Source organism: Perognathus longimembris, chromosome 28, assembly GCF_023159225.1.
Source record: "Perognathus longimembris pacificus isolate PPM17 chromosome 28, ASM2315922v1, whole genome shotgun sequence".
NCBI lineage: Eukaryota > Metazoa > Chordata > Mammalia > Rodentia > Heteromyidae > Perognathus > Perognathus longimembris.
In genome coordinates, this window is record NC_063188.1 from 30,004,326 (window position 1) to 30,027,595 (window position 23,270).

Sequence of the window (23,270 nt, forward strand, 5' to 3'; positions counted from 1 at the left end):
GAATCCTTAAAGTCTTCTGGGGCAGAATTACTTTCATTCAGACTCTTTCCCACCACTGGCCCATGTTGTCTCAAGAGTTAGAAGCTGGCTTGTCAGGCTGTATTTAGATTGACAAAGTAGTCATTAATTCAGTTCTGTGATTCTTTTATTGCAGCCTAGTGACTCTGAACCTAGATCTCTAAACCAGACAGAAGAATGGTGAAAAGCAGAATACTACCAAGACCCAAATGATCTTTGAGAGAATAATGTTATCCAGAAGTAAGTGCCAAGTGGCACATAATTGATCTTCAGGATTTGCCAACCAGATGAATGATAGTACGTCGGTGCCTACATGGTAACTTCTTACATTAAGTCCTCTGAACCAACTCATCTCCATATCCCTACAGAGAAGCCTGTCACCATGCGAAGCAGCCTGACCCTGGTGGGAACTCTCTGGGCCTTCCTGTCACTTATTACTGCTGTGGCCAGTTCTGCCAGTTACTTTTTGCCTTACTGGCTCTTTGGGTCACAGCTAGGGAAGCCAGTGTCCTTCAGCACATTCCGTAGGTGCAACTACCCTGTGAGGGGAGAAGGGCCCAATCTGATCATGGTGGAAGAATGTGGGCGCTATGCCAGCTTCAGTGCCATCCCAAGCCTAGCCTGGCAAATGTGCACAGTGGTGACAGGTGCTGGCTGTGCTCTACTACTCCTGGTGGCACTGGCTGCTGTTCTGGGCTGCTGCATGGAAGAACTCATCTCCAGAATGATGGGACGTTGCATGGGAGCAGCACAATTTGTGGGAGGTAAGATAATGTCGATGGGATGGACTAAATTGGGAGATTTGGAGTAGGAGCGCAGGTGAGGAATATATCCTTATGGGAAAATATACTTTCTCTCCTTGCACTCTAACTGTAACTACAAAAATGGGGAATTTTCTGAAATTCCTAGTCTGACTTTCCAAAGTGCATCCTATAGTAGTGTTTATTCAGAGCAAAATAAGCTAGCAGGCAGAGTTGATACATTTTGTTTAAACTCAATTTTGCCATCTAAAGTTATCTATTTAAGAACATTATCCAAAAAATTATATCATTATTCCAAAACAGAAGAGAGCAGAATAGCAGTCACTGGAGGTGTGGAGAATAAGGCAGGAGTGAGACAAAAAAAAGTTCAATATTTGGCATCAAAATACAGTTAGGTAGAATAAATTCTGGTATGTTAGAATACTGTAGAAAAATTAGACTCAATAGTAATTAGTTATGTACTTTTTAAATTTTAAACTGGAACTAGAAGAACTTGAAGGACCCCAAGATACTGAAATGATAAGTGTTTAAGATGATGGAAATACTCGTTACTCTTATTTGATTATTATACATTATACACATGGATTTTATTACCACAGTGTATCCCATAATATGTATAATTACTATGTGTCAATTAAAAACAAACAAAACAAAATACCCTCCTCGTTAAAGAGTTCACAATTTGGCATAATTCACTGTAATAAAACAATTATCAATGCAAAATAATAAAAAAGAATGTCATCCAGTTCTGCCTTCAGGTGCCAGCAGTATGTATTCTAGTGCTATTGCTCCCATATAAGCTCTATCCCAAGAGCCTTGATCTGTGGCAGTTTCCTTAAAAGACAGTCATCTGATAAGTACATGAATACAGATGTAGGAAATACATCTGTAACTGTAAAATTCTGGGTACCAAAGGATATTATAGATAACTGCTTATTTGGCCTTATTTGGCCTAATCTTTATCTTTCAGTGATTAAGTAACTCTACCCATATTTCTTTTTTTTTTCTACCCATATTTCTTGTGACCCTGATCTACCCTACTGGTTCTTTTCCTGATTCATCTTCCCTTAATTATAGTGCAGCCAGCTTGGGGTGCTAGCAGTCTGGCTATGGGCTAGGGAAGAACAAAACTAGAATGCTATGGGAAGATAATGTGGACAGTTAAATTGGAACTGTCCAAAAAGAAAAAAAAATAAATTGGGCAGACAAGCAAATGAATATGTGAATATTTGTGGTATTTTATATACCTATGTGGGGCAATGGGAAAATGCTGATAGAAGCTCCTGAAAATTGTTGTTATAGTTTTAGAATTATCATGTATTTCATTCACGCTATCATTTTCCTTAGCATCAGCATGTGAGTGAGTGCAGTCATGAAACTTGGATTCCACTTCTGTCTCATTCTCCATGTTTCCCTGTGGCTGTTGTAGGCAAATAATATGACCTTTTTGTGTTTCATATCACTTAAATTTGTTCCTGGGAAGTGCAGTTAGATAATCTGTTTTCTTTCTTCTGTCCAGTGACTGCATCCAGGTAGTGCTAGAGTGAGATTAACTTAAACAGTGAAGTTCTCAACTAGAGGTGGTTATGTATTCTTCTCCCTACTCCAGAGGGCAGTTGGTAACATTTGTAGACACCTTGATTATCAGCCTGTGAAGAGAGTGCTACTGATATCCAGTGTGTAAAAATAAAAGAGTTCACAACTTATCCTACAAAATTTATTGGCACAGGAAGAAGACACCCTTTCATTCACCATAAAAGTATGCAGTCCAAAATGCCAATAGTGCCAAGACAGAAAACCTGGGCTATAATAACACAGTCTCCTGGCCCATTATAGACACTTGAAAGCTGTGTTGTTACAATTCTAGCCTCCCTCACCTCAGAATTTTTCTGCTGTAGATTCTAATGATTTCCTAGCCACACTGAACAGCACAGTTAGATTAATTTCTCCTTGAAACCATAGTACCAAACAGGATGCTAACACTGTTTTAAGCCAAAGATTTTATTTCTCTTTGGGAGTTCCATCAGTATCACAAATGAGCTTTAGGATTACTTATTGCCTGGATGTATAGCAATTGTAAGGATACATTATTTTAGGAAGTGACACTTGAGTGACATCAAAGAGAAATGGTTCTCACAATTTGTAGGTAGAGCACTAGGGCCCAGTTCAATCCCTGATGCAGAGAAAGTGTTCATTAATTGTAGAAAGAAGGAAATGAAAGAAGGAAGGAAGGCAAGAAGGCAGGAAGGAAGGAAGGAAAGGAAGGAAGGAAAGAAGCATTATCTAATGTATGTTTGTGTAAGTTGTGCTTGTGAGACCTGGGTTAGTTCACATGCTTTTGTTTAATTTTCAAACTTCCACACAGATATATCAGCCTCATCAACCATGGTATGGTTTGATAGGGGAGAGAGCATACCCATCTCTAAGAGTTTCTAGTAAAGAGTGGGGAGGGGTCTAAGCGGTCATCAGGACAGAAGAATAACAACAGCTTCAATCAGACTCCCACTTCTAGCTTGCTTTCTCTGTGAGACTTGGCTAACAAAACCTATTAGTTCCCTCATGTGACACATTTTACACCTAGAAACTCAAAGAAAATCATAGAGGCAAGATGTGACAGGGTAATGAGATGAGGATTTGGACACTCCCAGGATGAATGGAACCAAACTTTGGCTTAGTGGCAGGCATTTTACACACACACACACACATGAATACTATTTCAGTCTCATATGATTTAGTCATCCTATATTCCCTAAGACTCTTTACTCAGAAGGTTATCATCATAGTGTTTCCATTTAGATGAGTGCCTTTGAAGTTCAAGAAAAATGTCCTTTGGTGGTAATCTTAGTTCAAGACCCAAGGGGACATTGCCAGGTCTATTCTGAGGCAGGAGAATGCTATTAGGATAGATTGCTAGACCGCTGCAGCATCCCCATATGTAAGCAGCTAACTCACAGCCATTCCTGACTCCATATTAGGAACCAGTGGCTGTCAAAATTTAACAGTTGTGAAAGAATGGTGGAGCACTTGATTGCACCATATTTAATAGGTGCACCTTGGCATAAAACCATTACCTATGGTTCATTGGAGATCTTGGGTTTGACCTTAGAGATGGGCTCTTCCAGTGACAGGAAGTCAAACCTGGACAGTGTTTGGAGCATCTTGAATAAAAGACACACAAGAAAAGAATGGTGGGGGTTAAGTTTGCTTGCTGTTCAGCTAAGGGGAATTGATTTTGTTGCTCCAGGCCTGGCTGCTTCTCAGCAGCCAGAGCATTAACTGAAATACATCAGAGGAGGAACCAATTTGTTTCAGGTCTGGATTATCTCTGCCAAACCCCAAACCACTGAAGAGATGGAGTATCCATTAAGAACTACCTCCTCCCTCTCCTGACTTTCATTCTCCGGTCTGGCAGCTGCCCACAGAGATGAGTGGTGGGAAGTGGGAGAGACAGGAAGAAATAAAGAGCTGCTGGCCTGAGTCATACTCAGTAAGGTGACCTGATGGGGCCCCTGGGTCCTATTTGCTCCACCTGCAGCTGGTCCATCTGGACAAGCCTAGGGTCCAGAGAGCCTTCCACTGGGACATTTATGCCCTTCTCCAACTGGGGAAGGAAACATCTGGCCAAGAGATTATTTCAACCCTAGGGATGCTGAAGTTTCCAACCAGCTGGCCCCCAGTCCATGAGAACATAGTCATTATTCACATTCCCCTGTATACACATATGCAAGATGATTGTGAATTATCCTCTACCTTCAATGAGATCTAAACAAAGAGGAAATACGTGAGAAATAAACATAAGAAACTTCTTGTCAGGAAGGAAAACAGAAGATCTTGGCTCAGGTTACTTGGTGGATGCCAAGAATTATTCTGGAACAGAGAATGTATCAGAATTACCTGGAGTGCTTAGAAGAATGTGAACTCCCCAACTCTCCAGTATCTGTTTCCATTTTCATGCATACAGCAACAGGTGGAAGGCTGCATATTTCCCCAAATATCCCCAGTGCCTCTCATGTACATATGATATCCACTTTCCCCAAGCCAAGAGTCACTACCCTGGACATGGTTTATGGTTTGTTAAGAGGAAAGAGTTGAACATGTCCAAACTGGAAACAATTCTTTTCTCTATGTAAGGTTCTGACACTCCATGTTTCAAGCTGAAGCAAAATTGCCACTACAGATAAATAACTGAGAACTTGACTTTTTGAATGGTGCTACCTTTCTAAAATCTATTATCTTTCAGTACATATACACAGGGCATGTAATGATAAAATCAAGGCAATTAGCTTTTCTGCATTTCACTCATTTATTATTTCTGTGGAATGAGAACATTGAAAATACACTTTTCTAGCTATTTTGAAGAACAAAAAAAATCATTGTCATTACAGTTCTTAACAATAGTCAGTTTCCTGTGTAATACAGAGCTGAACTTATTCCTTCTGTTTAGATTTAACTCTGTACACATTTTGTTTGGCCATTTAAAGAAAATCACTCATCAGTTGTAGAGCATCTGACTGTTTTTTTATTAATTGGGCTGTTTGTTTTCTAGACTTCAACTTTCTGAGCTCGTACATATTAAACCCTTGTTCAATGTGTGGCTGCCCAATATTTTATTATATTCTGTTGGCTGTATCTTTATGCTACTGCCAACCAGAAACTGATTCTCTTTGATTGTTGCAGTAACTGTGAAAGCTAGAGTATCATTATTAGTTCCATTCTAAAAATGACAAAATTGAAAGCAGAGATCAAAGAACTTACCTGAAGTCATGAAACCTCTAGGTGGCATTGTTGGAATTTGAACTTAGATCTTGGCTCATCCTGCAATCCATTTTCTGAAGGCATCATGTTGTATCATCTCTCCAGATCTAATGCCTGCAAAATTCTCAATGTCTGTTAGAGATATTATTAACAAAAGATAGCCAGGCCAGGATAATTGTTTTTAAAAACAAACAAACAGATTCTCTAAGGGTTGAGGATCTCCGAGTCGTAAGAAAAGTGTTCCTAGTGACTGGTCAAACAATCATTTTCCTGTCAGAATCTCAATAAACATGCCTGTAAAGGGAAGGGTTAGAATAATCTCCAAAGGCCTCTTACTCTCTAAGGTTCTAGGACTATCAGATATTTAATTTTCAAGCCAAGCTGGAGAAGTCTCTACAGAACCTTTCACCTTAGGACTGTATGGGCAAAGACAATCTGTTATGTAGGCAAGGAATACCCTGAAATAGATACATTTATGAGTATTTATTATAAATCAGGTACTAAGGATACAGATAACTATGGCCCCTATCTACAATGAGATCACATCCATAAGGAAAATAGATGACAGGTATTTTGAAAAATTATGTCACAGAATGGTTAGTAACTGGAGTAAGCAGAGTATGCTATGGCATCAGAGAGAAGCATACACTTTAGTCTGGGGACAGTGGTGGTGAGGGAATGGCTTCTAGAGGAGGAGAGATTCTTTGCCCTGATCTAAGCAAGATGAGTTCTAATGAGAAAGGGGGCTGAAGGAGGGAGGGTTCCCCTCTTCTGCCAAGAAAGGCATTTGGCCAGCACAAATTCTTGCTTGAGAAGTCAGAGTTTTTGCCAATCCCAGGGATCTGAATGTGAAGGTTGGAAAGCAAAGCCTATGTTATTCTGTAATTCTGTATTCTTTCATGCCTAGCCTGTATGGGAACCTCTGTCTCCATTATCTCTACCAACCAAGGGTATAAATGAGGCCAGAATTTCCAGTTTTTTGTTTAACATATTTTGTGCACTCTGGGCTATAGCCTCTTCCCATCATAGGATTTCAGTTTCTTTATGGGATAAAACAGGTATTGTTCTATTGTCACTGAGCAAATTCCCAGTTCTAGAAAGGTCTTCAAGGGACTAGTTTCATATTTCATATCCTGAGAGGCTACAAGGCAGACAAGAATGCTTTCTTTTTTTTTTTTTTTGCCAGTCCTGGGCCTTGGACTCAGGGCCTGAGCACTGTCCCTGGCTTCTTTTTGCTCAAGGCTGGCACTCGGCCACTTAAGCCACAGCGCCACTTCTGGCCGTTTTTCTATATATGTGGTGCTGAGGAATCGAACCCAGGGCTTCATGTATATGAGACAAGCACTCTTGCCACTAGGCCATATTCCCAGCCCAAGAATGCTTTCTAATTTTAAAATTTCCACTGAAGGGAATTTGTAACTTTTTTGTAGTTATTCTTTTAGTTTCCAAATCTTTGTTACTGTCACTAAATTCCAATTTAAAATTTTCTTGGTATTCTGAATGTCATTGTCTTTTGTGGTCTCAATGGGTAATGAGAAAAAGCTTCTTGCCATATGGCAGGCAAGCAAGGAGGCCAAATTAAGTACTTCTCTCTAAATAGTGCATCTGATGGCAAAGTGGGCTTATGAGCTTCTTAGGAATGCAAGTGAAGTGGGCAGTAATTGCCCAGTTGATTTTCAGAGCTCTGGATTCCACAAACATGCCCTACTGTCCAAGCACCTACTCTGGGATAGTTCTTACCCATTACTTCCTGCACCCACATTCATGGCAGATGTCCCTTCCATGTCCTTCGATGAGGCACCTTAGTACAATAGTCTTACAATCAAATTTCACTTTTTCATTGCAAATAGCAGAGACTTACTTGAGTTGTCCCAATGAAGACAAAAGGAATTGTTTTCCAATTTTAAAAATGGAAATTTGAATTCCATCACAAAGGAGCAGCTTCTCTTTTGTTCTAGCTCTTTCATGGATAGTAAGCAGACTTTGCTTATAGTGTGTCTGTGTCTTGTCATTTTTCTACTTCAGTCTCTCCCTTCTGCCAATCATTTTGCTCATCAAAACTGATGTTCACTTGTTACTGGGATTAAACTTGGCTAAAGCTTGACAAAGACAGTATTCTAACTTTGTTTTTAAGCATCTTAGTTATCTGTTATTTAAGTCAGCAAATCTCTCTGACTCTCCATCTCTGTCTCTCTCTCTGCTTGTGTTTTTGTGATAGTGTCTCAATCCTTCTGATAAGTTTCTCAGGATCTAGGATGATGGTTGTGCATGACTATACCTGGCTATGTTTTCTTCTTCTTTGCACAGTATAAGAGTTTGGACTCAGGGCCTCAGGCTTGCTTGTTCAACTAGCACTCTCCTACTTAAGCCATGTCTCCAGCCTGGAGTTTTGTTGGTTAATTGAAGATGAAGCCTTAAAGACTTTTCTTCCCAGGTTGGCTTCGAACTAATATTCCAGATCTCAGCTTTCTGAATATGGAGGATTATGAGGCAAGACTGGACAGCGCCTGATTCTCAGCTATGCTTCTTAATCAAAATGTGGAAAAAATAAGAATCTGGTACAATTTTATCTCATACCAGGTTCAATGTCATTACCAATTACTAGATAGGTAGCCAACCTATTTCATATTTCACCTGACACTAATGCTTGGTCCAATTCACTGTGGCTAATGATAGGATGGAGGTCAAAGGCTATAAAATACGTAATACTACTCACTAAGAATGAGCTTTGACATGATGCAGTTGCTCTTAGAAGACAGTTCATACTCAGAATTATATCTCTAGTTGGAAGAAGAAAAATAATTGAGTTTCCAAAAAGTTCCTTGTAATGATTAAATGACTGAAACCAAGGGAGGAGAAGTAAAGGCAAGAACATTTAAAGTGTTCAATGAAGGGAAAGGTAGTTTGCTTCTGGTGGAAATATTTTTATGCTGATATTAGAGCTTGAACTCAGGGCCAGGGTGCTGCTCCTTAGTTCTTAACCTTGAGGCTGGTGCTTGACCACTTAAGCCATACCTCCACTTCTGGCTTTTTGCTGGATAACTGGAGAAAGGAGTCTCACAAACTTTCCTGTCCAGGCTGGCTTCAAACTGGCATCCTCAGATCTCAATATGAGTAGCTAGAATTACAGTCATGAGCCACACATGCCTGGCATAGTAGGCATATTATTTTACCGAAGGGGAAATTAAAGCACAGAAAAAGATTCAAAATCAAGTAATTTGCACAAAGTTATGTAGTAAGTGGCAAAGTCAAACATTGATAGTCTTTGAAATGACTTTTGAAAAGAAGATGGTGCTACTCATTAGGGCATAAGGTCCTGCACAATCTGTGAATGTTGTGCAGATTTGTTTGGCAGCTCACTCCAAGTTACAAACTCATGACCTACTTCCAATGACTAGAGATTTAATGTTACTTAAAAATTTAAAAATAATTGTAAAAAGGCTGAATTTTAGGGAACACACTAGGTGTTTTTGTTTTTCTGAGTAAATAAGATCGGGTTATAAGAAGTTAGAGCAATCAACTTAGCCATATAAGGTATTGTTTAAAATATTTTGACTGAGTAAGCAAGGTGATATAGTCCTATAATGTCAACACTTAGGAGGCTGAGGTAGGAGAAAGATGGTGAGTTTGAGGCCAGATTAGGGTATACAAAGAGACCTTGTCTCAACGATGACCTTCCCCCTAATATTTTAACTGAAAAATGTATAATTTTCAGTCTCAACCTCCAATACTGTCTTTCCTCTATGAGTTGTCATTTCCATTGTTCAGTGTAATCTACCACCTATGACACACCAGTTCCATTCGAGTAGGCAGAATTAGAAATTTAGAGTGAGAAGGAATAGGTAAAATCTACATGGAAGAAGCAAATTTGAGCTGAGCTAATCCCAAAGGAGGTGATGAGATAAAGAAAAATTGTTATTTTTTCTACATATATATATATATATATATATATATCCTTTTATTTCCAGGACTGCTGATAAGCTCAGGCTGTGCATTATATCCTTTAGGATGGAACAGCCCAGAGATAATGCAAACATGTGGAAATGTCTCCAATCAATTTCAGTTAGGTAAGGTGGGCTAAGATGTTTTCAAAAGTTCTTTGTTGCTTTTTTATTACTTCTTAAGCAGGTATCTACTTGTTAGTGGTACTTTTCCTGAATCTCTCATGACATTGTTTGTGGAAGACGATGGCATGGCTAGACATATCTGACCATTTTAACTCATGGGAGACTGGTTGTTAACTTGTACATTATCAACTATTCTCAACTACATTCTCAACTCTGAGTCGTTTGTGGCAACACAATCTAGACAGATTTAAAATACCTGCAGTTGGGCACAGTGGCAGATACCAATAATCTCGGTACTCAGGTGACTGAGCCATGTTTGTAGGAAAGAATTGTCCTCATTATAAATACAACATGAGGGCAGGTCTCCATGCAGGATGTGGCAAGTGTGGACCATGGAAAGTCCAGTGTTCTTGAATCAATACAGAGCTGAATGGTGAATATCATTTTTCCACATGGGAAGAAATGAAGAAATTATGGTCTTCCTAGCTGGGCCAGAGAAAATGGAAATGTTAGCACATATCTCCTACTTTGTTATTAGATTTATGATTCAGCTTTTTAGAAATGTGTTATTAATTAAATCCTTCAAACCTTTGATAATATGTTATTCCCCTTTGAGTAGTGTAGGCATGATATAAAAACCAAAAGAATAAATTATTTTATTCTATGATTACTTTAACTAAGCATGAGCTTCTGCTTCTGGACTTTTCTCACCAGAGTATACAGAAACCTCCAGTGACCACATGACCTCTTTTATGGTATAGAATGTATAGTTTCAAAATACTATGAGGCTCAAACCTGTAATCCTAGCTACTCAGAAGAGAGAGATCTGAGGATTGACATTCAAAGCCAGCCCAGGAAGGAAAGTCCTTGAAACTCTTATCTCCAATCAACTACAAAAAAGCTGGAAGTGAAGCATTGGCTCAAGTGGTAGAATACTAGCCTTGACTATAAAAGCTCAGGGATAGTGCCTAAGTCCTGAGTTCAAGCCCCAGGACCAGCGCATACACCCCCCTACACATAAAAAGAAACAACTATATATTCTGAGGAATTAAAAAATATTTTTAAGCTGTTAGTAACCAAATCCTGATTTGAACATGTGAGACTATTATTTTTGTTTATAAAATTTAATGTGAATATGCTTCTGTTTCCTGCAGAAATATTACTGTGTTAATTATATCATATCACATTAAGAAAGGAACATGCTTTATACAGTATGTAACACCATACTCTAACCTAAAAGTTATAAAATCCAAAACACATTGGCCTCCAATGGCTTCTAGTAAAGAGTTATAAATATGTTTCTTATGTGTTTTCTGTGACTAAATCTGTTCTGCTTTAGCTAGAATTTAAATTTTTATCTTTTATGGCCTAGTTTTATAATTTGCTTTCTAATACCATTTAAAATTTATTATCTTATGATAACAATCCAAACTATATTATTATTTTGGTATCTTATTTATTGTCAAAGTGATGTACAGAGAGGTTACAGTTTCATATGTTAGGCCTTGGGTACATTTCTTGTATTGTTTGTTACCTCCTCCCTCATTCCCCCTCCCCTCTCCCTCTTTCCCTCTCCCCCCATGTGTTGTTCAGTTGGTTTACACCAAACAATTTTTGCAAGTATTGCTTTTGTAGTCATTTGTCTTTTTATCCTTTGTCTCTCGATTTTGATATTCCCTTTCACTTTCCTAGTTCTAATACCAGTATATACAGTTTCCAATGTACTCAGATAAGATACAGTGAGTGAAAAGGGCTAAGGAATAGTGCTCAAGCCCTAAATTCAAGACACAAGACCAGTGTTTATCTCATATTGTACCTTGTAAACAATATATAATTATTTGTTAATTAAAATTTTTAAAAATTAAATTTCAGAAAAACTAACACAATCTAACAAAACTAATACCAATGAAATTATATGTGAAAGTGTGAAAGGGCAATCAAGGAAAGGAAAAGGGAGAAATGCAATCATAACATTCATTCATATCCTATAAACCTAGGAAAGTTAAGGGAGGGATAGGACTGGGAGAGATGACAGAGAATGATGGAGGAGTAATATTGATCGAGAGGCATTGTACTTATAAACAGATTTGTCCAATAGTAAATCTTTTGTACAACAACTTAAAGATAATAATATAATTAAATACACTAATGTAAAGATAAAAACTAAAAATACTTAGGAAACAATTCGCTCAATAAACAAAAAGTACATACTTCATTGATAGGAATTAAACATGGTCTAAGTAAATAGAAATTAATCTCATGTAAATAGATTAGAATGCTTAATATTACAGGGAAAAATACCTCCTAAACTAACCTACACATTGGACACAATACCTAACAAAATATCAGCTGGAGTTTGTGTGGAAATAGACAAGCTGAATAAAAAGTAGATATGGAAATGCAAAGGACTTGGAATAGCCAAAACACTTTTGAAAAAGGAGAACTTGAACTTTCCAATTTCAGCACTATAAATCTGTGATAATCAAAACAGTTTAGTTCTGACCTAGGGATGCATATACAGATCAGTGGAATAGAATCAACAGCTCAGGTAAGCAGTTACATTTATAGGCACTTGCTTTTCAGCACAGTTACCAAGATCACTCAATGGGGGGAAATAATTGGTTTTTCAATAACTGAATAGACACATGCAAAATAATAAATTCAGACTTCCACCTCAACCATACACAAAGAAAATATAAGGCAAATAATAACCTTCCACAAGACCATGCATTCATAGGTATAGGACTAGATGCACAAATATCAAAAGAAAAAATACATAAATCAGATTTCATCAAAATTACATACTTAAGTACTTACAAAGGATGACATAAAATGTGAAATGACAACCTACAGAAAGGGAAAGTATACTGCAAATCATATATCTGAGAAATATATAGAGCCTAGACTATGTAAAGAACTTTAACAATGCAACAGCTGAATCTCTGTATATTTTGCCCTTCATTTCTTCAAAATCAAATATTTTTACATCTCAAATAATAGTATACTGCATGATTTTATTTATATTAAATGTCTAGAATAGGTAAAGCCATATTAACACTAGTATTCAAGGTGGGCACAGAGGCAAAAGTAGACAGACTACTGAAAGTTAAGAGATTTCTTTTATGCTAATGAAAATACTCGGCAATTGGAGAGTAATGATGCTTAACCAACCTTGTGACTATCCTAAAACAATTGACTTTACACTTTTAGAGAGTGGTGGATTTCAATCACATTAAGTATTTTTATTTTATAAAACAATTGCCTTATTTGTAGCTATTAATATCACAAAGAAACGATTTTATTGCATAACTTTATAGAGTCAGTATTATTCAATTAGGTTAGTTATGGACTATACTAGTAATATATTAAAATAAAACCATTTTATGGGAAGATTTAATGTAAATATTAATATATAGACATCCCACATGCATTTTATACATGTTATGCACTTATATAATTAGTTTTGTTCCTTTTCCCCTAAGGGACAGCACGGGGTGCTGAAAGATCATAGGCTTCATAATCGAAGATCTCTGTTGACATCCAAGTTCTGACACCTAAGTAGTACACAGGGGGAAAGTTGCTTTATAGTATCTTAGTTTCCTTCTCTGTAAAATGTACTTAATAATCTATCTATCTATCTATCTTAGTATCAATATTAGAACAAACCAATTAAATATATGAAAACATTTACTACAACATTTGGCTCAAAGTAAATGGTGCCTCTTTCCAAGAGATAGCAGTCATTGCACTAAAGGATAGACTATCAGTTGGTAGCACTTACATTAACACTGCTCTAGATTCCAAATTCTATTATATGCTCTGTATTTTACAAAGTGAGCTTCTCAGAGACAAAAACCCCACACAATCCCAATTAAAGGAGGAAAACTTTCTACATGACTTGCTTGAGATAAATGAAAATAGTATAAAGGAGAGTGCTTCCATGGTCAATTTGTTAGTGTAAGTGTAATAGATTTCTCACTCTGATACTCCGCTAGTAGGAAGAAGTCACAATAGTGTCTTCAACTTCTCTGTCTATAGACTTCCATTACAATTTTTAATCCTAATTTGAATTATTAAATATATAACTTGTATTAAACCCCTAGTATTGATGTCTATACAAGGCTAAAGATAGCTACAGACTCAGACTCTTCCCATAGGTAGGCCACATCTATATCCAGTCACTGATCCCCAAATCTGGGTTGGCCAATAATGGCTTCAACCTAATCTATTCAACTCTCCTTAAATATCATGTTTTACAATGCCTATCTAAATGTTTTGGGCAAGACATATTTTTGGATTTTAGAATTCTTGGATACATATGGTAATGCATCTGAGTTGTGACCTAAGTCACAAAGTTTATTTAAGTTACACACACACACACGGAGAGAGAGCACATGAAAAAATTGTACAATACAGGGTGTGTTTATGGTTTTTTTTGTTGTTGTGCCAGTCCTGGAGCTTGGAAGTTTTTGGTAGTTAACTGGAGATAAGAGTTGCATGGACTTTCCTGCCCAGGTTGGCTTCAAACTATGATGCTCAGATTTTAGCCTCCTGATGAGCTAGGATTATAGGTATGAGCCACCAACACCCAGCTGTATGCTTGTGTTTAGACTGTGGCTTCTCACATAATTTCACCTTAGCTTTTTTCACTTTTGTTTTCATGTGCATGCTTAAAAAATTGCACATAGCCATTGACCTCCAAAATATGGAAGCAAGTGATTTATCATTGAGGTTATTATTTTCAACATAGTATGTGAAATTATTTCTTTTTTCCTCTGTTTATCTTCCCTATGATTTAGCCCCTGCTGTTGCTGTATTTGATTCTGTATTTTATATATCTCTGTCTGAATTAGAGAAGGGAAGGCAAATCTTAAAATGATGAGAAAAGAGTAAAAGGCAATGCAGTGCAACAACAATACTTACAAGACAATATGCTGTAAACTAACTGTACAATGGGGGGAATGGGAGAGGAGGGAAAGTGGGAGAAAAATGAGAGAGGGGGTATCAAATTGGACAAGAAATGTACTCACTACCTAATGTATGTAACTGTAACTTTGTACTTCAACTTGACAATTAAAAACATGAATTTATAAAAATTGCAGATTTTGGAGCATTTAAGTTTTCAGATTAAGAAAACAGATTTCAGATTTTCAGATCATGATAGCGCAGCTTGTATTGAATAAAGCACTCTAGGAACTGGACATGTACTTATCAAGAGTAGAAAGTTAAAAAGTAAACACACTAGAAGAGGAAGATTGTACTTGAGCATTCCATTGTCTTTGTAGGATTTAATGCTTTACATTTCACTTAGAGAATGACAGATTTCTTTCTGAAAAAGACTAGCTGATGCTAAACAGTCTACTTTATTATTATGGAATTGTTAGTATTTAAAGGAGACATTTCCACTACCTTGAACTGATTTCATTTATTATTTAATTCAGTGCCACAAAAGTGGAGAGTTCTCCCAGTGTTTCTGCAGACTTGATATGCTGTTGGAGATCAGCTCTGATGCCAATCTAAGTAATGTTGCTGCTTTGTACAGGAAAAAAAATCCATATCAAGTCTTTGTATTTAGTGCATTATCTAATTTTATTTTTGAAGGGAGGTGCAGAATTGAGCTTACCATGATGTTACTCTTCTACCTCATCTTCTCACTCACTCCCTCTAACCTAGTCAGTGGCCTTAAAATCCTCCTCTTTTTATTTTGGTCCTACATTTTCCCTTCAAGGTATTTTCTATATTCTCTATATGTGTTATTTGAAACCAAAAGTATGTCATATACATTACAAAATAAAATAGTTAATATATAAAGTTTAAAATGCAAAGCAAGCCATTTCCTGGTGTCAATTTCATCAACCAAAAGGACTATTGGGGTGTTTCATGCTCCTGAAATTTTAATAAATTTAAGAGTGTGTGATTCCGACTAGGGTGATATCAGCCATGCAACTATTTAGCTTGCTATGCCCCTGGGCATATTTCAGTTTTTCACTTACCCATGTCTCTTGGAGAGTAATAAATAGATGGAGATAGATAGCTGATATAGATCATCCTACATTTTAGATATATTTTTCCATTTTCAGAGCTCAACTATACTGTGTGAAAGAATGGATATTTTTCTTGTGCCAATACTGGGGTTTGAACTCATGTCTTTAAGCTCTCAACTAGTTTTCTGCTCAAGGCTGGCATTCTACCACCTGAACCCCACCTCCACTTCTGGCTTTTTGCTGGTTAATTGGAGATAAGAGTCTCATGGAACGTCTCTTCCTGGGCTTGTCTCAAACCTCAGTCTTCATAACTCAGCCTTCTAAGTAGCTACGATTACTGATGTAAGCCACCAGCTTCTGGCAAGACATGCATTTTTGACTATTGTTTACTGCTATAGCCTCATTGCCTAAGTAAACAGCACTAAATAGTAGGAACTGAACATTTTGGGGATGAGCAAATTATATAATGTTAACCACTTCTTTATGTACATTTAGATTGTCTATAGTTTTTTTATTTTGATGAAATGTATTTTGATAAAATGAATTTCAATAAAGCATCTGTGTAGGTGCGATAGCATAATAGCATAGCTGGAAAAATTCATATAATTATCAAGTTAGCAGCTATATAAATATTAATATTTCAAAAGTTATTGATAAAATAAATGTCACTCAAAGTGTTCCTAGTGAATTGTTGTCCAACCATCAGTGTGAGTTGACCTGTTGTCCCTCCATTTTCTTAGTATTAGAGATTATTATCATTTTAATTTGTTTTGCTTTGGTCTGTGATCAACCAGTATGAAGAAGATTAACATCATTTTATTTTTACAGGTCATTTCAAACAATATGCTCACTTAAAACAGTTTTAAAGGTAACAGTCTCTTACAATTTCAGTCCTTAAACATGTTTAGACTTTCAACTATTCATTCTAAATCTACTTTTATTTTTGAACTCCGAGTACCTGAATAGATTATTTTGAGATTCATTTTGACATTTTGTAGCTTGGATTAAAAATCTTTCCTAGCAGCTCATTTCTAAATGCCAGGCAAGCTTGCCTTCACAGGACATCATGCTGCTTCTCTGTGAGAGGTCAGATTGTGTGATATATGCCATCTTCTTTCATCGACATAAGGGAAACTATAAAGGGAAGGGGCAGGGAATGGAAGACTTACTCCATCCTCTCCATTTGCTTATTCTTAATTCCTTGTTTCCTTCTCCATACATGAGATGGGGGAGAAAAAGGAACAATGTTAACAATGTTTTGAAAGCATATAATATTCTGTGTATCATGTCACAGAATCCTGTGGGACAAGCAGAGAGGAAATAACTGAAGGATCACCTTCCTAAGAGGTGGTTTTTAATTTGTACATAATTGTAGCTGGCAGAACCTGGGTGTAAGTCTGGTTCTAGGAGTATGCTAGGTGAGCTCTTAACTACAACTTAGGTATTATGTTCATCATGGAAAAATAATTGCTATAATTTACTAAGTGTTTATATACAGGAATAATGCTAATCATGTTAGAAATTATTGTAAAACACATCAAGTATTTTTAAACAATAAGGAATAATACAACCATCACTCATGTACCTATCATCAATTGAGGAGCTAGTCAAGTCCACAACCATGTAGATTGACAGAGCTGAGATTTTTTTATCTCACCTTAAGAAAGACATCCTTACCAATATGACTAAAGTCCTTGCCTCTCTGTCAATGGTAACTATTGTCCTGCATTTACTGGTCTTAAATATTCTGAATACTCAGTGTGGTGATGAACTTTATGCTCATTATCATTTTTATTCTTAAAACAACTGTGAGGCTGATTTTGTGTACTGATATTTATACTGAGAGGAAAATTAAGACCATCTATCCTGAAAGAACAGGGACTATGGTGCCAGTTGTACTGAGGCAACATTCTCCTTTATGCGACTAACCACATATAGCTACACACACCACACCTTTACATAGAATTATAGAATATCAGAACAAAATGGTTATTAGTTAGTAGGGGAGTTTTGTTGGCTCATTAGTATTCTTTATTTGTTTGCGGGTTTGTATTGGTCCTGAAGCATGAACTCAGGGCCTGGGTACTGTCCCTGAGCTTTTTCTCTCATGGCTAACATTTTACTACTTGAGCCACAGTTCCACTTTAGGCATTTTGGGGTCACTAATTGGAGGTTAAAGTATCATAAACTTTCTTTCCCAGACTAACTTTGAACTATGTTCCTAAGATCTCAGCTTTCTGAGTAGCTAGGATTACAGGCATGAGCCACTAGTGGCCAGCTAGTATCCTTTATTTTAAATATCACAATCCCAGAAGCCCTTAGTGAGGTTTAGTAAGTCAATATATCTAATTTAATCGCTTTACCTTAAGGACAGGGAACTTGTAGCCTGGAAAATGATCTCACAGTCCACAGCACTCAGACAGGTACTGTGCAAGGAGGAACTGTGGCTTCAGCTGTTAGCACAATGTGCTTGTCCTCATGATGCCTACTTAAAGATGTTGAAAAATACTATGAAGGAAAAGACAGGATTTGATGAGAGAATAATAGGGGTATATCTAACCTAAATTAGGAGATGTAATAGCCAGTACCAGTACGAAGGTTTTGTTTTTATTCTAGAAGAAACCTGAAGGATGGGTAGGCTTAACCAGAGAAGGTACAAGAAGAAGAATTCCTCACAAAGGCATCAATATGCTACACAGGCTTTACTTACTTTAGTGGTAAAGCACTTCTGTTGGAGGATTTGTAAGTCCAGATACAAAGACAGACAGACAGACAGACAAATGACCCATGTCATCCTCTGTTTTAGATATGAAAAATTTTCTCTTTTCAGAGCTAGTATATACTTTATGATAGAATACATTTTTCCTTGTGCCAGTAGTGGGACTTGAACTGGAGAATTTGAGCTTTCACTAGGCTGTTTTGCTCAAGTCTGTCACTCTTCTACCTTCAGCTGTGTGTGGGAGGAGGGGGGTAATTGGAGACTAGAGTCTCACGGACTTTATTGCCTGGGCTGGCCTTGAACCATGATTCTCAGATCTCAGCCTCCTGAGTAGCTAGAATTACAGAGGTGAGCTACTGGTGTGTGACTGATTTAAAAATTCTTTGTATTTTAATTTAAAGAACACTGAATTAATCTGTAAGCATTCTTTAATTTATCCATACATAGCTACTGAGACCCAACCAGGGAGATAACTTTCTTAAGGCCCCACAATTTATTTGAGACTAGTTTCCTGTTGTTCACATAGAGTGTAGATGACACTTGTTGGCAATACAATGTGTTTGGTGAGTGATTCATCCATTTATCAAGAAGGGAAAAAGTCAAGCAAAGGCTCCTAGCAACAGCCCTGTCAACTACAGTGTCTTTTATCCACCTTAATTTTATTAAGTAAATGAAAGGTTTAAGCTGAGAAAAGTGTTTTGTTTGTTGTTAATTGGACTCTAGTCATCAAATGAAGATTTCATGGACATCATCCCACACAAACCAATTGAAGTCTAAGGCTAAATTGATGCATTTAATGCTTACTTTTGGCTTTCCCCAAAGCCTCTAATTGGCATAAAAAACAATGGGAACTAGGGAAAAGAATCGTGGGAGGATGACTGTGTATAGCTATGGTAATGGTAAGAGTAGGCTTTAGCAAACTAGGGGCAAATAATTCAGTATTTGTGACTTGCTGCTGTCTCATAGGACTTTGGTTAGATCATGCATGAAATACCCATAGTATAATATTTGATACATAGTAACAAATCGGCTGCTCTCTGCTCTGATGTCATTATCATAATATTTATACCACATTTCTTCTCCATCGAGAATTTAATGATTCTTTTTTTTTTTTTTGGCCAGTCCTGGGCTTAGACTCAGGGCCTGAGCACTGTCCCTGGCTTCTTTTTGCTCAAGGCTACCACTCTGCCACTTGAGCCACAGCGACACTTCTGGCCATTTTCTGTATATGTGGTGCTGGGGAATTGAACCCAGGGCCTCATGTATACGAGGCAAGCACTTTTGCCACTAGGCCATATCCCCAGCCCTTCTTTTTTCTTTAAACAGTAATACTCAGCCAGGTCCAGTGTCTCATTTTTGTAATCCCCGTTACACAGGTAAACAGTTTCAAAGCTAGCACAGGCAAAAGTTAGTGAGGGCTTTCTCTGAAAAAAAGTGCATAGGGACTGGGACTGGGACTCAAATTGTAGAGTGCTTGCCTAGCAGCTTTCAGCTATAAATCCAATTCCCAGTACTGGCAAAAGAGGGAAAACCCCAATAATGCATGTTAAATGCAGTAAAGACAGGAAATCAGGAAGAAGGAGACAAAAAATCCCTTCAAATCTCACCATTCCAGGTCACTGCCACTAACATTTTGGCAAACAATCCATTTTCACATTTTATTTTATTTTTTTTTCCTTTGCAACAATTCCTTTTTTTTTTTTTTAAGTTTTTATTAAAAAACTGATGTACAGAGAGGTTACAGTTTCACACGTTAGGCATTGGATACAACATCTCTCAGATGATATAAATTTTTAAATGAAAGGTTCACACTGCTTTAGTTTTCAGAAAAATAATGGATTGGAAAAAGGACCTTGTATATTTGTCATGAAGAATAAAAGCGCAGTGTAAAGGTAGAATGACCTGTGTTCAAATGTGAATGTGATCAGTTAGTGGTTGTGCAAACCTGAGCATAGTTAACCTAACCATATCTCCCTTAATGAGGACTGGTAATTTTATTTCTCATATGATTATTGTGATGACTAAGGTAATAGATAAATAAGGTGAATAATAGAGTGTATTAATATGGTCTGTAATTTGTACATCATATAATTTGTAATTAGCCTAGTTCTCAAGCACTTTTTATTCTTTTGGTCATGGGACTTGAACTCAGCGCCTGAATGTTATGCCTGAACTTGTTGGCTCAAGTCTAGCACTCTATCCCTTTGAGCCAAAGGACTACTTCCTATTTTCTGGTGGTCAATTAGAGATAAGAGTCTCATAGGGCTGGCCAATGGTGGCTCACACCTGTATATCCTAGCTATTCAGGAGGCTGAGATCTGAGCATTATAGTTCAAGGCCAGCTTGGGCAGAAAAGTTCATGGGACTCATCTCCAATAAACTACTCAGAAATAGGCAGAAGTGGTGCTGTGGCTCAAGTGGTAGAGCACTAGCCTTGAGCAAAATGTGGCTCACACTCTGAATTCAAGCCCCAGGACCAGCCCCCCCCCAAAAAAAAAAACACAAAAAAAAAACAAATAAAATCTCATAGATTTTCCTGCCCGGGATGGCTTTGAATCATGATTCTCAGATATTAGTCTCCGGAGTAGCTAGGATTAAGGGCGTGGGTCACCATTGCCCAGCTTAAGCACTTATTTTAGAGAGGATGCCAAAGGTTGGCTTCTGAGGTGGGGGAGAAAAGGAGGGAGTGACTTAATTTGGGAAATGCCTACAATAAAGACTACCCAAAGGCCACATATGTGTTCACTGTGTTTCCTTTCACTGAGGTTCATTTCCTTTATTCTCTTATCATTTCCTGTCATTCTTTTTTGGCCAGTCCTGGGCCTTGGACTCAGGGCCTGAGCACTGTCCCTGGCTTCTTTTTACTCAAGGCTAACACTCTGCCACTTGAGCCACAGCGCTGCTTCTGGCCGTTTTCTGCATATGTGGTGCTGGGGAATCGAACCTAGGGCCTCGTGTATCCGAGGCAGGCACTCTTGCCACTAGGCTATATCCCCAGCCCTTCCTGTCATTCTTGCCAGTCCAAAGCCCTTACAGTGACTTGGGGTTTGACCTTTGTGGTTTCAGTGTCCAGACTTTTCCTGCTCGTTTCTTCCCTTAGGGATCTCTGTTTCTTTGTGCTCATCAAAGCCCAGTAAGGAAGGTTAACATATTCTCCTGTCCACAGAGAGGCAGCAGAGTGTGTTAGACACAGGCCTACACAGAGTGCCAGGACACCTGCGCATTTGTTTTCCTAGCTTGCTTGGACACATCACTTTTTACTCTGAGCCTTAGTTTCAGTTTTTTAAACAGAAATGGGCTAGATGGGAGTCGTAACCAGAGGGCCGAAGTATGTACTACCTCCCTATCATTTCTATTAAGGCCTTTGATTGAATTTCATATTTATGTTTTGATCTTAAAAAGAAGAAAGGTAAATATCACACATTCTTGCTACACACACACAGTACAAACATACAAGCGCACACACTTAAAACACCATATTAAATTGAAAAAAATAAAACAAAATTTTTAAAAAAAGAAAGAAGGCAGACCTACAAACTGATTGTCTATGTGTATGATAACCACAAGATGGCAGTAAAGCCTGGAAAACTCATTCTGGATGCCTGCCTCTGAGCCTCATGTTAAATAAATGATGTGAACCACACTTAACTTCTTTGCTTCCATTTCTTTCACTGGAGTTCCTTCTGTAAACCTCACAGCGTGTTTCCTTTTTTTCCCATCACCTTTATTGTGGAGTCTTTCCTTGTCTACTGTAGAACAGTATTATAACTTAAGCCTTTGTTTAAAAGCTGAATCTACCTTTAAAAGGGTATGCGTAACACTGTAACCCCCAAGTTACAGAACACTGGTCATAAAAATGAGACAAGATCATATACCTAAAACATTTAGTTCAGGGCCTACACCAAATACTGTTATGATTATTCTTATTATAGGATAGACAGATCCAGAAGGTTTTTCATAATAAACGGAAATGAGGGTCAAAGGACCACTGCAATTCTAGGAGTGATTTCCTAGTGACAATAGAGTTATAGGGACTGAAATATATGTTACATCAGTGTTTTGTGTTACAGTTTTTCAAACTATTGACACCCAGCCTTACCTTAGTGAATTTTGATAAGCACTGAGAAAGATAAAAAAAAGTCTCTCAAATAAAAGTCCCTAGCACTGCTTCACACACGGTATAGATTTACAATAAATGTTGATTTCCTTGCACTTTTTCTCTATAAGCTAACCATGTATGAGCTAATGCTGTGGTTTAGTTCAGGTGGTTTTCCAGTGGGCTGTATGGAAGAATCCTCTGGGCCTAACACCACTGGCTCATGACTGTAATCTTAGCTACTCATATGGGTGAGATTTGAGGATCACAGTTTGAAGCCAGCAGGGGCAAGAAATCCCGTGAAACTCTTATTCCCCCCCCCCCAAAAAAAAGCAGAAACTGGAGCTATGTCTCAAGTGGTAAAGCACTAGTCTTGAGCAGCAGTTGGACCCTGAGTTCCAGTCCCTGGACCAGCACCCCTCCCCCAACACACACACAATGATTCTTTTGTGCCCTTCACCCAGAGATATTAATCCAGTAGTTGTAGAGAGAAGCCTAAGAATCAGCATCTTAAACTCTCAGATGTACTTGAATACTACAGACCAGTGAACAGAGTGTTTAGCTGAGAGAAAAAGGAATTGAGAGTATTAATTACCCTACTCTCTGTTCTAGGTGCTTTATATGTGTCGTCTTCCTTGACCTACCCAGCTGTTCTATGAGGCAAGTGATATCATTTCCATTTTGCCCACAGTGGTACTGCAACTCAGAAAGTTTAATTGATTTGTCCCAGAGGGACAAATAGTAAGGGACAGGATATAATATTAAACATGGTTCCTTGAAACACCACTGGAAGGGGTTTTCAGACATTTCTATACCACACTGACTTCGCAAGCTTACATGAGCCTAGACCCCGTCTCTATAACATCTTAC

At 37.8% G+C, this 23,270-nt stretch overlaps 1 protein-coding gene across 1 annotated transcript in view; it reads left to right on the top strand.

Moving 5' to 3' along the window:
- The first annotated feature begins 226 nt into the window (after positions 1-226).
- The window catches only part of Lhfpl1 (LHFPL tetraspan subfamily member 1), a 35,082-nt gene continuing 12,038 nt past the window's right edge, over positions 227-23,270 (top strand). The window contains exons 1-2 of the mRNA XM_048336401.1: positions 227-782; positions 9,503-9,601. Coding sequence (XP_048192358.1) covers positions 332-782; positions 9,503-9,601 — 550 coding nt within the window. The 5' untranslated portion in view covers positions 227-331. The remainder of the gene's footprint in view (positions 783-9,502; positions 9,602-23,270) is intronic.